The sequence below is a fragment of the Polyodon spathula genome, chromosome 12 (assembly GCF_017654505.1).
Source record: "Polyodon spathula isolate WHYD16114869_AA chromosome 12, ASM1765450v1, whole genome shotgun sequence".
Lineage (NCBI taxonomy): Eukaryota > Metazoa > Chordata > Actinopteri > Acipenseriformes > Polyodontidae > Polyodon > Polyodon spathula.
This window is the reverse complement of record NC_054545.1, coordinates 35,411,902-35,433,141: the sequence shown is the minus strand read 5'-3', so window position 1 is coordinate 35,433,141 and position 21,240 is coordinate 35,411,902. Positions and strand designations below refer to the sequence as shown.

The 21,240-nt window shown below is 39.5% G+C and overlaps 2 protein-coding genes across 4 annotated transcripts; one reads left to right on the top strand and one right to left on the bottom strand.

The window, feature by feature from the left end:
• Nucleotides 1–284: 284 nt before the first annotated feature.
• Nucleotides 285–11,489, bottom strand: LOC121324659 (dynactin subunit 4-like). Of its 2 annotated transcripts, XM_041266764.1 has the most exons (14): nt 11,304–11,489; nt 10,179–10,249; nt 9,573–9,751; nt 9,121–9,164; nt 8,824–8,931; nt 8,367–8,387; nt 7,567–7,640; nt 7,374–7,486; nt 7,017–7,126; nt 6,649–6,722; nt 6,022–6,076; nt 5,714–5,821; nt 5,275–5,372; nt 285–4,893 (listed from the first exon to the last, which is right to left on the bottom strand). In XM_041266764.1, the coding sequence occupies exons 1-14, from the start codon at nt 11,448–11,450 to the stop codon at nt 4,680–4,682; spliced, it is 1,416 nt and encodes a 471-aa protein (XP_041122698.1). In that variant the 5' UTR covers nt 11,451–11,489; the 3' UTR covers nt 285–4,679. The 2 variants fall into 2 exon arrangements, with proteins under 2 accessions (XP_041122698.1, XP_041122699.1); XM_041266765.1 differs by lacking the exon at nt 8,367–8,387.
• A 454-nt stretch (nt 11,490–11,943) lies between these two features.
• LOC121324784 (small integral membrane protein 3-like) lies at nt 11,944–16,834 on the top strand. 2 transcript variants are annotated; one of them, XM_041266961.1, is made up of 3 exons: nt 11,944–12,247; nt 14,487–14,578; nt 15,827–16,834. In XM_041266961.1, exon 3 carries the CDS (start codon nt 15,857–15,859, stop codon nt 16,031–16,033), a length of 177 nt encoding a protein of 58 aa, XP_041122895.1. In that variant the 5' UTR covers nt 11,944–12,247; nt 14,487–14,578; nt 15,827–15,856; the 3' UTR covers nt 16,034–16,834. The 2 variants fall into 2 exon arrangements, with proteins under 2 accessions (XP_041122895.1, XP_041122894.1); XM_041266960.1 differs by lacking the exon at nt 14,487–14,578 and having other exon boundaries at nt 11,947–12,247.
• Nucleotides 16,835–21,240: the final 4,406 nt, after the last annotated feature.

The following is a 21,240-nucleotide window of genomic DNA, read 5'->3' as shown; positions in this document are numbered from 1 at the left end:
GTCTTTTGAGCAAAAAAAAAAAAAAAGGAAAAGATAATTAATATTCCAGTTTTCCCTTTCATTCAAAATGTATTACATCATAGAAGTTGGGTCTGGATCTTTTCCACAGGGTTCGGTACAAAACAGCATACTTGAAATGTATTATTGTAAAGCCTGGCAGAATACAGCCAGCTGTTAAGAGTTAAATAAATTAATAAACACATCCTAAACCTGCTTTCTAACATCAAACCCCAGTTTTACCCTACATAGCAAAGAGAGAAGAGCAGTGGACACACACACAGAGCTTTTTATTTCATGCAAATTCTTTATTCAGAACAGCATCAGTAACTCAAGTAAGAGACAGTAATTGACTTGCCTTTTGTCAGCTTGGACAATGTCTAGCTAGAATGAGACCACTTGCAGTACCAAATAACCTTCAGAGGTAATGCATGGGTTCTGTACTAATGGACAATGGAAGCACAAGGGTGGCTACAGTTGAAGGAGCCAATGGTTGAGTGGTACCATATTTTGGCATTCCACTTCAGTGCATAGCAGCAGAACACCAGGTCACCTGAGTACCTCCTAGCTTAGATATCATGTAATAAATCAGTATTTGCTGATTGCTACCATTCTTAATGCTAGACAGGACTGGAAACTGCCCTTTCATTCTCTGTTCTCTGCCAACAGCAGCTTTTATTTCTATATGCAGCCATGGTTTCATTGTACCATACAGTACATCTACATTGTACAGTAAAAGCTTATATAAAAAAAGCACCCCATATTTTAAAAGCATATTTTTAAAATACTATATGAATATTTCTAGCACCTTGCCACCCGCATTCTGACACGTTAACTGTCTGAAATATTAACAGTTTCAAGTGGTTTATATAACATTGAGTTACACGCTAAATGGCCATAAAAATACAGGCGGTTATTTGAAAAACCCTGATTTCTGTTACGTTTTTTTTTTTTTTTTTTTTGCTGGGTAAGAATAATATTTAGGTCTCCAAAGTATGTTTTTCCATGTAAATCCCTGTCAGGTCTTATCTTTCAGTGTATTTTTCACCTTCCTTTTATGTACCCATGGTAAACCGTAGCCACAATTTTGATAGCTTGGTTCTACGCTGTAAGAAACAAAATTCTCACTTGTGCATGAAATGGATGGCCAGGTTATTCCTAAACCTTCAATGATTCCAGTGCGCTTTCCACTAATTAGAGTGCTAGTGTGCTGTACATCACTTGCAATATTTCATCTCCCGTCTTTTCTAACTTTTTTGGGAAGCTTTATAATATCAATCCTTTTATAATCAGTTGCACCCATTGTGTATTGCCCAAGCATGCAGAATGAGTGAAACTTAGATGTTTCAATGGTCTCACTGCCTCTTGTTAAACGGGCTCTCAGGATTCCAATCCTCTTTCCTGGGAATCTAAGTCAGTTTTGTGTTTATTAAGCAGTCCACATTTTGGAATAAAAAAAATAAATTAACCCACATCAATATGGAAAACATTTGCTGTTAACATGTAATGAAACTGCACAACAAGCTTTTAAAAAACTGTAATGAATTAAAAGTTGAATTTAAATCAGATGCTAGAACAAAACTGGAAGTAAAAAAAAGGCAAACAAAAAAGTAAAACCGACATATAAATGGATGCTAGAAATCAATGCCAGATTAACTTTTATCCCGCCAAAGGCAGAGAATGCTTCAGACGGACGGAATCAAAGTCTCAAAACCAGCATTGTTCAAAACCAGATTAAAACAATTATGTTAGCAACATACTCATCCCCAGCCAATACCAAATTAGAGCTGTCTGAATCATATCAAAAGTGTTTTACAACCCACAGCATGTATAAAATTACATAATGATGCACATATTGTAGCATCATAAAAACCGGACTGACAAACAGATGTAATCTGCTGTTCACACTAGAACAATGACAAAGTGTTGGTTGGGCAGTAGGAATGTCACAGTATATACAGTAGGTAAGATAACAGACCGCACCATGTAGCCCCCATGGTTATGAATATCACAACAGTTTTTAATGTTTAGTTTTGCTGTACGTACACGCCTCTCGACTGGAGCGTTTCAGACAAAGATAACTGTCTGCCTTGCTAGATATAAACATGAGATAACCCATGCCTCAGGGGGGCTGTGATTTTCTGATAGCTTTTAAGCGGAAGAATAAATGAAAGCTAAATGAGTTATGTTGTTTTTTTTTGGTTGAATATATCCAGATAAGGAAGTATGCTTTTAACCAAGATCTGTTTTTTATTTCTGTATTCCATTGTTCACAGCAGTTACATATTTTTTTGACTAATGTAATCTCCTAAAAAAAAAGTCACAGGAAGTTGAAAATGTAATACTTCTGGTACTATTACCTTGTTATTAAACAATAGCCCATTGGATACTGGGCATCATGAGCATTGTAAAAGTTGCAGATGTGAAGAGCAGCACAACACAGGAAAGGCACATTAGTGTGTAGACATCAGGAGCTCATCCTTGTACAGTGTTCTCAGACATTGCAACCCTAGTGAACATCAGTGATATCTGCAGAAACAACCACATTCCCTAAGAAGACGATTATACCGCCACCTGATAGATGAAAATGTGAACTGCACTATGAATACAATAAATACGGAAATGTAGATACTATTTCTTGGTTTGATTTATTTGAAAAGGAAAAGCAATTATGTATACTTTGTATTTGTATTATACTGTATATGACTGCATGAGCCACTGTGTACATAGAAGACTGTAGTACAAGCTAACAACCATAAGATGGCGCTGTACAGCTGATCTAAAAACTTTGAACTTCAGAATGATATCACAGTTGCTTGGTATATTTCATAGCAGAATATCAGCGTGACAATGAAGAAAATGTTAACTTGTTATGAATTAATAAAGGGATTTTATATCAAGCTATCAGATGCCATTTTAAGACAAAGCAGAAAGCTGGTGTTGTAAACAGGTTGCCATGACATACAGGAACAGACTGTGTGGATGGGGTCTGGGGTCTTAAAACCTGTGCGATTATAATTTTCCTTGTATTTATATGTACAGGTTTCCTGTGGACGGTTGTGTACATGTGCTGACAAGGTCTTTAACACTATACTGAATACATAATTATGGATAAGCATGCTGTAGCTGTGCAGATCCTAAAACCTTAAGCTGTAACAAAGTGGTCCACTTAAAGCAGAGACAGGAGTGTTAAGGGTGCTCCACTGGTACATTAACAGAACGGGCAGAGCCATCAGTCAAGGGCAGTGAAGTACTGGAACAGCAGTGTCCCTGACAATCTCATACTGTTCTCGAGGAGTTCTGAAGTTCTAGCCATCTGCCATTGCTCTTAGTGTTACTGGCAGAGCTTTAGAAGCTTGTTTTGAAGTATCTGAATGTTATTTAAAACGGAGCGGTGGGGGGTAAACGTATTAAGGATATTTGCAAAATCTTGGTTCATTTTTTCAAGGTACATTTTTTTACACAGTACCTTACCAAAAACCTGAAAAGGAGGCAGTTTGCTTCTATTGCCCACCACCCAATGACAAAACTGCTTAAAGAAAAAGGACAGCGCTTCCAAAAGCCTGCATGACTACTGACAGTTACATCTCAAATTCTGTCTTTTAGTTTCCTAAAAGATATCAATATACTATCGGACAATGGTATGTCTGAGAAAATGAAGGGTTAAAAGAAAACAATATATTGCCCCTTGCTGTTTACTCCATGCTTCCACTATGGCCCCATAAGATAGCCTCAGCCACTAAAATACCCAGAGAGCAGACACTTGGGTTACCAGCAACCACAATGTAAGTACAGTATTTATATCTAGCCACAGAAAAACATATATTCTGGTTCATGGGCAGACTAGGAAAAAAAAAATAAAAAATATAAAATTGCTTTTTAACCTAACCACCACATTCCATATGATCCTTTTTACAACAGTTCTACTTAAATGTTGCCTGCTGTTTTCCAACAAGAACTGAAGACTATGGGCACCCATTAAAGCTATGCATACTGTATTGCTTACAGTTCAACCTGTTTTATATGTAAAACACAAAAAATAAAAAAATTAAAACCACTTAAAAGACAGCAGTGGGGACCTCCTAAGAATTTGATGTATTACTAAGTTTTAAGTAGCTTCATTAAGTAGAAGCCATTATTTGTATATGTTGCCTGTGCAGTTCAGTGCAACACATACATTGTTTATATAAATAAAACCAGGTTTTGCCCTGTAATAAAGTACATTCAGTTTGGAAGCTTTACTAACATTGCACTGCACTAGAGTTACACATGAACTTTCATGCCCAACACATACACTAAAATGAGCTCTGCAAAGTGTAGAATAAAAATCAGGGCTAAACTGAAATATCAGAAAGGATTTCAACCATAACCCTATTGACTGTGTCCAATTATTTCAATATTACCAAGCTAAATGTCCAACAATATAAAACATCAGACAATCTACAGATCAACTTGCAAATACGACCACCAACAGGTTTTCCTACAGCTACCCAAACACTTGTTTTGGATAGCTTTTCACTACTTTGAATAGAAGCTATCTTTTACTAAGAGACAGTGCCGTCTTTTTATTACTGCAGTTTATTTTAAGGGGCATGAAGGGAAAATGCTCTCTGAGGTCCTGGCCAAATCCCTGCTCCCAGCCCATTGTGAATGATCCCCAGTCTGCCTCTCGATGTCCCAGTTCAAGCTGCCAGTGGCCCCAGGCTCAGCTCCACATGGTGGGTCAGCCAGATGGGTTCGTTTCCCTGCTCTCCCTCTTCAGTCGGACGGATGGGTGCCGGCAGGTTCCTGAAGTCATGTCGCATTTTAAAGGACAGGGTCACCTCTCCCTCCTCGCACTGCGGGGTCACCTTGATGAAAAACCCAATCTTGTTGGACTTCCTGAAAGCAATGACACTGGGCAGAGAAAGAACTGAAGGTGAATAAAAGTGTCTATTTCATACAAGATACAGTCCTAGGTAAACACCTCACTTAGGACTTTAAATGCTGTTCTGAAGTTAAAAGTAGCCCTGTATTATGAGTTTCATTGTACTGTGGTTGCTTTTTACCTGTGCCTTCCTCTGGTATTTAAAATCATTATAACTTGTGGTTTCATATTCAAGGCTGCTACTACTAACTAAACAGAATGCAAACACTGCGTATACAACTTTATATAAAATAGCCAAAAGGCTATTTCTCTCACTAAAAATCTTATAAAGGGTCTCAATTTGTAGTATTAGGTATCCAAGAGGAAAACAAGGATAGTCACAAAATGCAATTTCTAGCAGAAGCCCTTACTCTGGGTCATCTTTGAAGTCTTGTGGTTCTGCCAGCTCATCATATTCTGCTGCAGCATCCTTGCCAGCCAAGAGCATCTCTTTAGGAGACACTACAACCTGCAGGACAGGGCAGAAGTGGGCAATGAAACAGGGTAAAAGGGGCACGTATCGGTGGATTTAGTTCAGGGCATGTCATTTGAATAACAAATAGAGACTGATCTAAATTTAACAGAAGTAAAGAGCCCATGACAGAGCTTTGCAGGAGAGGAGTTAGGTCATCAATGCGAGCAATGTGTTTACTGCATTTTTTTAAATTTTATTTTCACACAGTAAAATATGACCCCAAAGATTCGCTCATGCCATGTACAAAGCATATGCCAAAGCATTTGATATATCACTGTTTAAATAGTCTGCAGTCTTTGCGGATAAAGGCTTGGTAAACACTTTTGCTCTCGTACCGTAGCAGTGCTGTTCAGATCATCCTGGTCTCCCTCCTCACATGGGCGCAAGGTCACATGCGTGATGTTCTCTACAGGGTTGGTCAAAGTCAGGAGAACCTGGCTCTCCTGTAGTGCAAACGGGGAAATAAAACAAGTGACCTGCAGTATACCCCTTTCGCTACCACTCAGTTTCATTTGTCAGAATATTTACCAATCTTTAATTTGTATAAAAATGTAAAACAACGCAAAAGAAAAAAATAAATCTATAAACTCACTTAAGTAGTAAAAATAAAAAAACAAGCAAAAAAAAAACCAAGAAACTTTACCTTCAAATATCGCAGATTTGGAATAGACATGATTCTCACCTCAGGGATATAATTCCTGTTTTAAAAAAAAAAAAACACACACACACAACTGAATGATTTATGGCATCCTGACTGTTTTACAATGAGATGTCTGCAGTTTATTTCTGGGACAGTATGGATGTAATGGTTTAGTTTCAAACAGCTCTGCACATTTCCTTCTGTGGGGAAAATTAATGATTGAATGTAATTTATTATCTTACTAATAATTAATATTGATCTATGGTAAAGCATGCTTAAATAAAAACTTGTGAGGATACTGGGCCGTGTATAACCCTATAGACATACAGAACATAGTTATGCACAACACTTCCTAACGTTGAATTACAGTGAACAAAGTAACTTCAAAATAACTTAAAATATTATTTATTGAACACAGCATTTGAAAGGAAAGGTTTGAAGGTCCTCCCTTTAAAAGTGTCTGCTCGCAGATCTAGTTTCTGTGAATGAAAAGGCAGTGGTGCTAAATGAGGTGGACAGTAGACCCTCTTAACAGGCTGAAAGGACTGGGAAGGCATGATCAGATCTGGATTTGAGGAAAACACAAGCACACCTTATTCAATGTGCTGCACTTCAGCAAGAGATACTTACAAAGCCACCAGCTGGATTTTGAATTTAATGGAAGTTGGATTAAATTCTGGTTTGCTCAAGTTGTGCTCGCATTTCTGGAAAAAATTTTTAGAAAAATTATAAAATTAACACCTGACCTTGCACTATTTTTGGTCACTAGGTTACCGTTATTATATACTGTATATGTAGAATAAATAACATGAATTATCAGCTTTATAGTTCACCGTCCTATTTAGCATGGGTTATATTGTTTTGTTGTGAGGTTACTATTAGTGATTAATGTACTGTACAATTTCATTTAACTGCAATACTAGGCCTAACTGTTTTTAAAGGCCAGGTTGAAAGAAGCTTCAATAGACATCACCACACTGAACTCAGCCAGTCCTTACCCTGCAGCGCAGGGAACGCTTGATCAGTAGGTGCTTGTGTCTTGGGTACAGCTGGGAGGCACCGATTGGCTGGAAATCTGGCTGCAGAAGGCGCTGCCGGAGTGTCGTGACTGGTGAAGAAAAGAGTTTTTACTGAAGTATTTCAGCTTGTAGCCTGTATTCGGAGTTTGCTGCCGAGCCATCACGAGACTGAAGTCTCTTACTCTTAAAGTCAAGATTCATTGGGAGGTAGTACAAAGAGAAAAGAACATTGTGTGATACACTGTTGCATATCTACCCCATGCAATACAATAGATTCAATCACATAGAGGTATTGCATGCAGAGATTCAAATGATCTGACCACCTTCTAGAATTACCTTCTGGCAGGTTAATGGGTCGTGTGTAGTAGTCCTCAGGTAAGGGCTCCACCTCCTCAAGTGCCTGTACTGGTTCAATCTTTATCTCCTTCTGATCCTCTGCTTCTTTCAGTCTATCAGGTAGGAAGAAGAGAATTATAAGAAGTTATAATGGCATTCCTTGCCGTTTCTCCGTTTTCTCAATTTTACTTACGAAAGTCCTGCAAGACCACTTATAGGTGCTCCAGATCTCTGACGCTGAAGTCTTGTTCCCAGACCATATTTTTCCTTGAAATAAAATACAGTTTAGCAAATCAAATATATATTTTTTTTATTAAGAGGAGTTTATACAAATGTGTTTTTCTAAATTTAAATTTTTTGGACCACACCAGAATAGGGACTATTTTCTGGACTGGAGGATCAAATCTAAGTCAGTTTTGAAATATGTTAAAGTTTTACTGACTGCACTTACAAGCTAGCAACCACATGTGCGCAGATCATGACTACAGGGGCCAAAGTAGATACAAAAAATATATGCATATTTTAAACAAATTAAAATAAATAAATAATCAGCATTAAGTGCTTAAATCAACTAGCACGCAAATACCAAAGACAAATGGAAATCCCAAATGTCATCATTTTAAATAAACAGAACCTTCCATGAAATCTTGACAAAAAATGCTGTGAAAACCATTTTGCTTTAAAAAACAGTATCTTTGCATTGCAAAAACAGTTTGCATTGTCAGCTGCTAGAAGTAGCTCATAAAACCTACAACATGTTTACAGTTTACAAATGGGCAAGGTTATGTTTTTAAAGTAAACTATTCATCACAGTTCAGTAAGTGATTCCACACACAAAAATAAATAAAATAAATAAATATAATTGACTGTTTTTGATAACATCAGGACATTGACATATTTGAGTCACAGGGGGGAAAAAAATGATAAAGGAAGAACACACCTTTAGCCATGCCAAGCACTGCTTGGGAATTTAATTTGTGAAAAGTAACTCACCACCACATGAATTGTGTGTTGCTGGGGTTTAAAACCAAAATAGCAGCGTGCATTAGCAAAGAGAAGGGAGGGAGGGAGAGAGAGAGAGAGAGATAGAGAAGAGATAGAGAAAATCAACAAGGTGAAACGTAACTAAGCAAACTTAAGCTGGTGAAGTGCACTGCAGCAGCAATGTATATTTTCTATATGTTACAGGAATTGGGGACGCAATATTTAAAAAAAAAAAAAACATCTTCCAGGGAAAGCAAGACTTGAAAATTCTCAACATTCCCCTAGGCAGTGCAGTACACAGTGTGATTAGAAACAGGCAGAGCTGTAGCTGGCAACAAAAGCACAGTTAAAACTGTTGCAGTCCTAACAAACATTGTGGATTTATCACAGCATGTTCAAGCAGGTTTGTTTTTACAAATTTGCTGACGTGCACTTAAGAATTACAAAGAGAGAGAAAGAGGCTTACCGAAAATGCCAGTGGCATGTAGATGCGACGCCGAGCAAGCTTCTTGCGATCTCGCTCCACCTTCTCTCTCTGAGCAAGCTGCTGGTAACACTCTATCAGCTTATTAATCTGGAGGGTCAAATAGGAAACTCACAATAACACACGTTTAACACTTACCTTCTCATTTTCAGGTTTCTTAATGGAAACTCATTTCAAGTGACTTATAATTACATCAACGTACCCCTTTCTACGTGTACAAAGTAATAATCAGAAAGGGGCAAGTGATAAATTCGCAGCTAAATGTTTGGTTTTACTCACCCGTTGGGTATGAGGGTTCTCAGTCTCCTGCCAACCTCCACTGGCTGAAACACAAAGACATAAGAAAAGCTGCTTTAGTTTAGTTGATCCCTTTTAAAAAATCAGCTCACAGAGGCATGGGACATTGTGCCCTAAAGAGGTCTCGTTGTTGAGTAATATCTCCTTGAAGCTTTGTGTTTCCCCGAAAAGCAGAACACAACCGGAGAACAGCTGATCTCATCACAGTACTAAACTATAACCTCTAAAAATCAGAGACTACGATAAGACTTGTTCATTCAAAGGGGTAACTACCGGAACTACATACCTCTCCAAAGCGCAAGGTCGTCTCGTGTTAAAATCGGGTGTTCAGCGTATTAAAATGCTACTATGGCTATAATCACAGAACAAGACAACGTCCACAGTACCACATCAGCAACAGTGTAAAAACCTCTGGCTGACTGTAAAACACGTACCCATGGATTTGTCTGCCATCCCAACATCGCGAGAGGTCCAGCGGCAGAAGCCGCAGGCCAGGTAGTAGGCTTTCTTCATGGTAGTCTTGGCAGGGTCATCAGGGAGGGGTGAAGGGAAGTTGGTGGCACGTGTGGACAAGGTGTGCATGCAGCATGGGCAGTCGAAGCAGTTAGCACACCTGGAACAAACACACAGATTTCAGCAACAAGGTACTACAACATGAATAGATTTCCAACAGTACAGATAACAATGTTGCTAGTACACACAATAGGGTGTGGGAATATCACGTTTAAAAGGAACTGGATAAGACACTACACTTAATAGCCCGAGACAGACAACCACCTTGTCTATTCTCCCCAAGTATGAAATCGCTGTCAGTCTTGTAGGCAAAGAAAACCCACACACTAAAGTATTATTTAACCATTTTATTCCATTGATTTACGTTTAGGCACCAAATGCTATTTGCATGCTGCATTAAGTTTGGCACAATCGACACCATACTTAATATTTTTAGAGTTGTCGTGAGTCAGCATTTACACATTTTCAGAAAACACTGGCCCTAGAGATGAATGCAATAGGACGTTTATGTTTGCAGTCTCAATTACCTGTTCTTTTTCAGCTTGGCCTCAGCTGATGGCATATTTTCCAAGCAGCTTGGACAGTAATGGGAATCCACCTAAAACAAAAAATTTAAAAAATACAATAAAAGAAATAAACAAAATATATTTCAAGCCATGTTCAACATTTGTTTAAATATTCACATTTGTCCCAGCACATGTATTTACTGTATGATTTTAGGATGCCTTAATACAGTACGCCATTGATAATTCACTATTCAACAATTTATTCCTATGCGCTCAGTAAAAACTGAATGGCTCAAACTACACAATTTTCAATTGGCTCATTATTGGCTCAAGAGGTTTTCAAATCAATGCCAGTTCTATTATATCGCGCTGTTGTTGTGGTGTACTTGTGTAGTCAATGAGAAGGACCAGATGTTTAGTTGGGGGGCTAGCATTACACTGTACAGTTATTAGTACGTGTAAGTATATTACGATAGTTTAAGTTAATGTGGTCAAAGCTAACAAATTCCAAAGACTGTAATATATTTATCCAAGAGCCATTGTTTCACGTAAAAGTAAATGAGACGATGATGCAGGCACCCGGACACATGGTGTGTAGTATTTTTCTTAAACAAAACCATTGTAGTCAGTTCATTTTCAAGATGTAAACATTGTAGACACAACGTTGTAAACTTTGCAATGCAGTATAATTTAACGTACAATGTATGTATTATTTTCTTTTTTTAAAAATATTACATTTTCCAAGTTTTATCTGTAATTATCAAGGGTTCTCGTGGTGGTCACACACCGCCACTTGCCCGTAAACCAAACAGAACGCTACAAAGCCGACAGACTTAATCTGTAGCCAATTGCAAATCTCCAACTCTGACAGAAACAAGAAGGAACCAGTAACAAACTGTACACAACGCTCTCTGAAGCCCCTGTCAAATACAGAAGTGGCACCACTATTGGCCAATACATTACTTAGAACTAGACTCAGACAGCACAGACACTTGACAACCGTGTACAGTTGCCAATCACATGAAATTAAAGGCGGGCCGACGATAGAATTAGGTAAAATCCGTCTAAGCCATCAACGGCCAGGTACTGGCGACTAACAATATTAAGTGTTTATTTGCATTTATGTGTTAGGTAATATGTTGTTACCTCGTGAGACACGCATTCCAGGGAGCGAAGCTCACTGCAGTAACGGCAATAGTAAAGCTGCGACAACGGAGAGCGGATCTTTCTCTCCCCGCTAACGAGATATTGCACTCGGCCAGCCTGCAGGAGAGATGCCATCTCTAGAACCATCTTTTCCCTCCGCCCGAAACCTTAACATGTGATCGGAGACCACACACGTACATCACAGGCTTCATCATGTGACCCTTACAGCTCACCATCGAGGGATTTGTAGTTTACATGGGATTTGTAGTTTCTCTGCAAATTAAAATTCAGTAACAAAGCAATAAAACAAATCTGAGAATTTGTGTTGTTTTGTATTGGCAGGGACTAGAGCACGTTTTTTTTTACTACAATATTTGGTTGTTTAGATGTAGCGAGGTTAAATTTAAATAATGGAAATATAATATATATAGTATAGTTTAAAAGGCTAATTAATACTTACTAGAACTATTCAGTTTATTTTTGTATTTCTTAAATCAGCAATATTGAGCAAAACTGTTCTTGTTGGAGCAAGCCAGGATATCTATACTCCAACCAACCATGTGTACTGCGGCAGAAGCCATTAACATAAAAACCAAGTCAGGGAACCAAGAGCACAGCCATAACGCGTCAGTCGAGCACAAGCATTTCCTTCGAGGGAGGGAACGTAGAATTAAGATTGCTCAATTACTATATGCTGTGTTTGTGACCGGAGTGTGTACTGCTGGTGGCACGACTGATCAACTAGTTCGCGTTTTACCAACGTCTGTTTGTTCTTTTTGAGGATAAAGGTTTAATCAGATAGATGTTTATTGCGTAAATCAACAAAACTCAAAACCTGCCTACTTTAATTTATTGCCGAGGAACGAGTATTGAACCTTTCGCTGACAGCTGGTCTGAAGTTTCCCAGAGTCTGTTGACAAGTTGAAGCTCACACTTTTACCGAGGTAATCACTTAACGGAACCATTGCTCTGGTGTTGCTGTGTTGTGTGTGTTCCTATGGATACAAGCATTAAAACTACATCTCACACCAGTTTGCCTTTTTTTTTTTTTTCCCCCTAATCCGGTAAAAAATGATGCTTATGTGACTGTCATAAAAACTTGTTAAATGCTTACCAGCAACTATATTTAACCAAACATCGTGTTTGTGTAATAATATGAGTTTGTTGCGTTGTCAAAATGAGTTGAATTAGGAGTTTAAGTAATATATGAAATACGAGTAAAAACAGTATGCGTTGTCAAAAATCGGGAAGTATTCAAAATGTCGTAGTTGTTTTTCATTTCCTTAACTTTTTAAATAAAGCTGTCTATGGCATTGAGCGGTGATTTGTGCATGGGAACGATACTGCAATTAAAATGACACGGTAGTACGAGCGCATTACTTGTAAGTATGGTATTTGGACGACTTAAACTTAGCACACATTTAAACAAACGTTTCTTTATTTAATTCTTCATGAATGTAACCTTTCTAGAACAGCTTGTTTTAAACGTTATGCTTGGGTGTTTACAGTAACTGCAATACTTTCCCAATGTGCATGCTTTCAAAATCTGGTAAATGCCAAATAGATCACTTCTAATTTTCTTTTTGAAGACAAATATTGATGTATAAGATCAGTTCTTATGATAAACGTTCACAATAATGCAGTTTTTTTTTTAAATGCATGAACCAGAATATGCAATTACAAAGTTGTGCGTTTTCATAAGAAATGTTTTTCACAGTTAGCATGCAATTAGCAGGAATATGGGCTAGTTTTGCTTCAATGTGGAAAGCAGTGTAGTTATAGAAAGCAACTCCAGGTACTGGGTGCTACTTGCAGTGTTTCCATAACGGAATGTTTACATTTGACAGCGAGGCAGGAGTCAATTTGTAATCTTTCCCACTCATCCAGGGAAAGGGTAGGGGATTTCTAATCGAAGAAAATACTGGTGCATGATGAAGGGGCCAGAAATAATACCCAGAGCGAGAACATGGTTCTGATTGTGCGTGATTAAAAACAGATCTAGTGTACAAATAGTATCTAAAACGGGGTTTTATTGCAAGTCCGTGGATATGTGCAAAGTGTATTCAGTATGTGTTGGAACAAAGCCTTCAGCTGTTCAGTCCGTTTAGGTGGGTATGTCCTTGGCATAGAGACGTCCTGCCAGATGTTTATATCGTTACCTTTAATACACAGAGCCAGGAAATTGGGGATTTGAGGCCAGATGTACTGCACTAAAATTAAAGCAAAAATTGCTTTACTCCCCACCCCCAAGAGAAAAAAACAAAACTCTGAAGTACATATAAGCCCTGAAATGAACATTGTGGCCTGCTTATTATTTCTAGTTATGGTATGTCAATACAGTAGTTTTTATTACACTTAAAACAATGGAGCAAGTAAACCTGGTAAACATGTGGTCTGTTATTTAACCAATGAAAGCTTTGTTGTTTTCTAGCCTGCCAGGCAGTTGTAATTGTGGGATAATGGAAAATTCAGAGCTGGCAAATGAAATGGGTAGTGCATAGACAGCATATAGGCGCTAGGGGTTCCATACTGCAGCATTCCAGTAAACCTGTGAATTTGAGATTATAAATGCCATAATGCCTTTTCCGCTTGAACCCAGTGCCCTGCACATCATATCCCTGGAAGCAGCTGGAATGTTTCCCGTTTTCCATTACACCCCTATTATCTTCAGGTGGTTTATCTGCAAAAAAATAAATAAATAAAAACATGCCTAGTTAGCCTCTTTAGTGTTGTTAACATGGCAATCACTTTGATGCTCTGACCCCTTTTCAATGCTGTGTGATTTATTCATAGTTTTATATTTTGTGTTTATTGTTATAGTTTGTGTTAATTGCCAGACAGCCGGATTGTTGCATGTGTATTTTGTGAGTAGTATGAGATTTGAATAAGTAAAAGGTTGTCTGCAATCTATTGTGAAAGAACATTTTATGCTGAGCAAAATATAAGATGAGTAAGTGTATTAGCCAATGGCTGTCACCTGATTTGATGTTTAATATTTTATAAATGTAGCTGCTGTAAAATCTGTTCTGGATTTTTAGAGTGAAGGTAACAACTTGTTTCCCCTTTTTTTCCTGTTGTAATGATTGCTGCACTTGGCAATGCTCAGTGTTTCACCTCTCACTTGTGATTTGTGCAGACAATGGTATTGTGATGTAGCTGCTGAAACTCTGTGCCATTTGGCAGGTTACGTCTTGCAGACACATCCTTCTGACACCAACCTGACGCAGATTGGAGATGCGATCACTGTAGCTTGAGAGAGTTCGTCACTGAATAATGTAATTCCTCTTATAAATCCATACTGCGCACTATACAAGGCGCTGTTTGTATTTGTGCGTCATTGTGAAACTATCAGTAAATGCTGAATGTGTGAGTGTGTAGTTTCCCTGTTGCTCGTGGTTTTTGGTTTACCAAATTATATTCCCTGTAATGACTATAACCAGAATTTTTAATATATATATATATATATATATATATATATATATATATATATATATATATATATATATCTATCTCAGTCTCTTGTCATTGTAAATTCCATTTTCATAATATAGTTAGTTGACTGGCTATTCACTGACTCATACTGCACAGCATCGGTAATTGTAACTACAGAGTTGTGAGACAGGAGCAGTTCAGTTGTTATTGTTCTGTGTAGTTTCTTGTCATTTATTTTAGTGTTAATCATTTTATTCATCCTTCAGAATTGAGCTCCTTGCATTCATAAGGGCTTAGTGGGGTGTCAGAAATGGAGCAGCACCATTTCGCAGGAAGAATGAGAAAACATACACATATACAAGCACACACCTAAACATGTGATAATTACAATCATAAATAGGCCTGTTCTATTAGTCTATCCATTTCTCCTGTGGCTCAGTGGTTTAGAGTAGTGGAACCCAATTGCGGCTTTCCACGCTCTCCACACTACCTAAATAAGGTAGCGATCAACGAGTGTTGAAACCAATTGATTGTCATTCACATAATACAGTGTTACGTTTTCTTTAAGATGTGGTGGTTTCCCACAGTTTTTAAGTAGTGCACACAGGATATTTCAGCCAATTCCAAACCAGAACCAATTAAAGACCTGGTTGAAGCTAGGCTCTGGACTATTAATTCAGGGCATTGCTAGAATGTGGTCCTGTTGTGAAATGGACTAAATGACCCACACATGAGGCCCTCTGCAGCAGCAAGTATCCTTGCCCACTGATTCTCAGTAGATTTGTACAGCTGGGGGCTAAAAGTCCATCTGATACATGCAGTCTGTTTCGTTTTAGTTAAGCATAAGCATAATCTGCTATGTCATGACAGTTTTTCCGTGAAAGCCGCAAAGGAAACCACACAGACTAGTAGAGTAAAGAAAGAATGCTTTTATACTTTGAGTAACCATCTTATAAATCCTCTAGTGTATACCAGTACAGTGCTATGCCCTTAGAATGTCAAAGTGAATTGGTGTTACTGTGTTGCTGGTTGTCTGAAAGGGTCTGGATCATTGATCATCCCTCACTGAAATGTCTGTCTTTGTTTAAAAGGTTTCAAGTGTGTCTTTGAAAGCCTGGAAGATGGATGATTTGACGGCCTCAGCGCCCCACCTTCCGAAACACATCCTGGAGATTTGGGCCATTGTCCTGGTCATTCTGGCAACCGTCATCGTAATGACGTCTCTCTTGGTTTGCCCAGCGGTGTCTGTCATAATCTACAGGGTACGGACTGGCCTAACCAGGAATGAGATTGTGTGACACGCCACAGCATGAGGACTGCTCCACTAAAGAGGGGGGTTGGGTGATAACACAGTATAACGCATCAGAGCTGATCCGCTGAATCCAGAAGGTTGTGTGACGTCACATCCCTCTGAGTGGACTCTCCCAATCACCACATTGCGAACTGGGACTGGTTAATCCAAGGCATTGAATCTAGCCTAGTCGTTTATTTGATTTTGTTATATTCCCAATGTGTACAAGATGCTGTCCTGGACTGAGATGTGATATAACACAATGCAAGGACCAATTCAACCTGGATCCAGACTTGAACAGAACATGCGTTACACTTCCTTGCCTAATCTACAGTACCGTAGACAGAGAAGCGATTGATCCAGACCCAGGGGACAGTATTGAACAGTATAAGAATAAAGTATTGAATGACAGACACACACTGGCAAAAATAAACATAGCTGAAGGACTTATAAATCATAACCCATAAAGCTGTGAATTAATATAAAATGTGTATTTAATGACGGAATCCCATTTGCAATAAGCAGCAGCAGCTGCCCTATTTATTCTTTACAATCCAGTCTTTTCCCAGGTCAAGCCCACTAACATGTATTTAGCTGACAGTGTAAGTGAGTAAGCTTGTTTGGTCTTATGGATCGGTAAAAGACTATTAAGCTCTGTCCTGGGTTGGGGCAATGCTCATTACATCCCGATTGTGCCTGGCATTACCTGCAAAATTTAATTTTGAATTCATGTGGTGATTTTGGCCATAATTATCCCCATTGCAATGTATAATAATCGCTTTGGCTTCATAATAAAGGGCTAAAAAGATGATGTAGTAACATTGCAGCTGCTGTGTAGTTCTTGAAGCTGTATTCAAAATACCGTAGGTAAAAAGAGGGCGCAGCAGTCGTGTTAAGTTTATCGTCTGGTCACGCACTATGTTCTAATGAGGTCTCACTCTCAGTATATCCAGGAAACAACTCAGGATTTCTGGCAACTACAGCTGTAAACAGGAAGCTTGTGTTGTGGGACATTATAAAAACAGATCCTAAAAAAAAACACAAACTCAAGTTCCTCCTCCCTTGACAGCATTTCTATTTTCCGAGCAGAAAACCACACTCCCAGTGTCTCAGGCTTACAATTCATAGAACCCAGGCCACAGAGAAAATAAGACTGTGTCATTGCCTGTAAAAATACTGTTTCCTTGTATAAAATTCCGCTGCATTCAGACAAGGGTTGGGATCAATTCCTGTTTTTCAGTTCGAATTCCCATTCTCTTTTAATCATTTCCAAACATATCATTGACCAAAATTGCAATTAGCAGCATTCTGTTAAAATGTGCTACTCACAGTGGCAACAAATTGCTTAAATTGAAGTCACTGTTAGTCAGTTAAATTGGTTCAAATGAAAGCAATCGCAGCAATTATGACATCTCTAAAATGTAAATTCCAATTTCTTTGAAGGGATTGGAATTGGTTTTAAAAAGGGATTGAAAATGGAATTGGAATTGAACAAATGAAATTGTTTGTGGATAAGTTACATGTCCATCTCCTGGAGCTTTATGTTTCTGAAATGTGCACTTAACTTGATTATTCAGTTTCTAACTGACGTGTAGCATCGCCTGGAAAAGCCACACCTAGTTTGAAGTTAGATTTCTAATAAAAACTATCAAGCACGGTATCCCCGCCCAAACCCCAGTAAAAAAACACACTTGATTCTGTTACTATGGGGACACAGTGTATGTATCTACTAATTAAGGCTTGTTTTCTGTTGAGCAAAAAGATCTGGAATATAGAAGCCTGAATCTTTTTCTGTCTTTCATTCTAATTTGGGATGCTATTCTTTTGTTTAGAGGTTGTCTTAAGTATAGCAGTGGACATAGTGACAGGGTTGGCCATATAATTGAGAAAGCATGGACTGTCCTGAAAAAATAAGCTAAGAATGTCCTGAGAGGAGGGGAGCTAGCTGCAGATAAGGCAACTTCCAATTGCCTGTGCCTGGAGTCAACTTGAAGTTAAAACCTCTCAAGATATTACTAAAAACCGTGTTGATATTAGGCTGCCAGGTTATTTCACTACATATTGCGTATTGATTTTATATCAAATCGCAAGCAATGCGCCAAAGCAATGGGAAATAATTCAGTGTTAGGCACTAACCGCCACATGACACCGAGAAGCCTGTCTGTGTTTGACGTGTCTGAACTGCACGCTCAATTACTCATTCCTGTGGCAGCAAGTTGATCTGGAGTTCATTCCAGAGCCCAGGAATCAGTTCCTGTGAAGCATAGGGGAGAAACAGGGCTAGAGGGCTAATTAAGACTGTCACTAACGAAGCAAGATTGGGGTGCCTCAGCTTAGAGGGAGCAGCCTTGAAGGTAAGACAAAGTTTCAGCAGCACACAGCCCATTTGTGTCCAACCTCTCAATTCCATTCAGATGTGCGCATTTTGTGCTTGTTAATTATGGAAGGGTGATAGAAAGAAAGAAAGAAAGAAAGAAAGAAAGAAAGAAAGAAAGAAAGAAATACTAGTCAGACTGCAGTGTCTTGGTTGAAGTTGCAAATGGTTGGTGAATAATTAGGCGTTGTGAGACTTATCATGATGCACTCTGTCACCCTGAGAAACCAGCTTTTTTGTTCAGTCCCTGAAGAGCTCATGGGTCTTATTGGGCCCTTTGCTGTAACTCTGTTCATCTTTACACAAGACTGACGTCGCCAGATACTCATAGCAAGGCTTTTCTTATCGCTGTTCTACTTACCCACTCCATCCTGTGCTGTGTCATTTCCTGTTGACCTCACCCGTGGTTAGAGCTTGCAGAGTCTCAATGACTGGCCAACAAAATGAAATCGATCCTCCTGCTTTGTAAATTAAACAAACAAAAAAAATGTAAATATACTATAGCACGTGAAGTCCTTTAATTTAATATACAGGGCTGGAATAAGAACATAAGAAAGATTATAAACGAGAGGAGGCCATTCGGCCCATCTTGCTCATTTCGTTATTAGAAGCTTATTGATTCCAGACTCTCATCAAGCAGCTTCTTGAAGGATCCCAGGGTGTCAGGTTCAATAACATTACTGGGGAGTTGGTTCCAGACTCTCACAATTCTCTGTGTAAAAAGTGCCTCTTGTTTTCTGAATGTCCCTTTATCTAATCTCCATTTGTGATTCCTCGTCCTTGTTTCTTTTTTCAGGTTGAAAAAGTCCCTTGGGTCGACATTGTCAATACATCAGATCGCCACATAGTTTTCTTTGTTCAAGACTGAATAGATTCAATTCTTTTAGCCTGTCTGCTTATGATATGACTTTTAAATCCGGAATAATTATGGTCGCTGTTCTTTGTACTCTTTCTAGAGCAGCAATATCCTTTTTGTAGCGAGATGATCAGAATTGAACACAGTATTCTAGATGAGGTCTTACTAATGCACTGTAAAGTTTTAACATTACTTCCTTTGATTTAAATTCAATACTTTTCACTATATATAGTCACATGGATTATATCCACACATGATGAGGCTTACAAAGTGTTGAATTTTGATACTGATGCAAAACAAGCCACAGGGAAGACAAGGATAAAAAAAAAAAATGCTGCTGAACATCAAATTTATCAAATATTGTACAAGTGTTAGAGTGCAGCTGTTTCCTTGTCCATTAGGTGGTGATCCAAGCATGGTTTATAAAGTCCTTCTGCCCTGACCTAGTTTTGGCCATGCTCTGGCTCTGGAGCCCTGGAGCTGGAGGAGAGCTTGCCAGTTTTCTGAGCTGAGCCCCAGAGCTGCAGCTGGGGATGCTGGAGCCGGAGCGGAGCTGGAGCTGGAGCTGGGTCACTGGATCACTCCAGAGCAAGGAGCTGGAGCTGAGGTTCTGGAGTTGCTCCACTATTTCCTGCCTTTCACATTTTAAAAAAATCTTTCTGAATTATTCACTACAAATATTTAAATGAACAAAATAAATAAATATATACAAAACCTAAATGCAAATTCAGAAGTACTTTAATATGCATAATATTTCATCCAAAATGCTCAAGTAGAATCATGTATTCTGGTATCAGCACCCATTAGCTTTTATGAAAACCAGTGCAGGCATATAGAGAGGGTCCCCTCAATTGTGTAGTAAGAGTACAGGGCGTGAAAGATTATAGTCAAATACAATATGAAATGTACATAGGAGGCTAGGATTGAATAATAAATAAAAGCTTGGTGAAGACTGTTACAAAATCAAGGGTGTTATCATGTTTACACTGTAGTGTGTGAGAGACAGAGCGTTAAATGAAATGCATAATATATATTATAGTAATATGTAACTGTGGCAGAGCACAGCTCTGCTCTTTAGAAATTGGCAGGGATGGGGTTAAATTCCCCTACCTGCCTGGGTTTTTTTTTTTTTTTTAACATGGGAAAGAAGAGCAGACAGCGGCAAAGGCAGGACAAGCAGCAGCTGAAGAAATGTAAGCTGCTGCAACCACCGCTGGAGGACCCGGCCAGCCTCTTCCCCTGGTGTTCCTGGTGCGGGAAGGAGGACCATCGTTGGCGGTCCTGCCCAGATGTGCCACCGGAAAACTGGTGTTGCCGGTGTGAGGAGGACGGCCATAACTGGGCAGGATGTCCCTACAACCAGGCCCAGGAGGAGGTGCAGTGTTCACCCCGGGCATCAGGGGCCACCCCACTACCTCCAGCACCACCACCTTCACCACCGTCCCAGGAGATCTGGGACTGGTTGATGCACCCTGAGGCAGACCTCGTCCACGATCTCCCCATAGTTATCAACACACTGTGGCGTCGAGATGGGGAGAGGTGGGAACAATGGAAGGAACATCACTACCCGGCGTCCTTCCCAGAGGTTGCCCTCATGGTGGTTAATTACTTGGCGGTAGACATGGGAGATGCCCCGGTCACTCCAATAAAGAGGGATGAGCCATCACTCCCAGAGAGGGGCAAGGAGCCGCCATCGTCCCGAGAGCCCGAGAGGGGGGAGGAGGAGCCGCCGTCGTCCCGAGAACCCAGAGGGGAGGAGCTATGGCCCAAGGATGCCTGCCTTGCACCGCTCAGGGATGACGCATCCGCATCGGCTGGGGTCGCCTGCTGCCCCGCATCGGCTGGGGCTGCTGGTGTCTCCTTTTTGTTTTTTAGGCCTCCCGAGGGGCCGCCGTCGCCGCCTCCGCCACGAGAGGGAGCTGGGCCGCCGTCGCCGTGCTACCTTGGAGATTCGGGGCCCCCTCAACCAAAGAAGTCTTGGGGG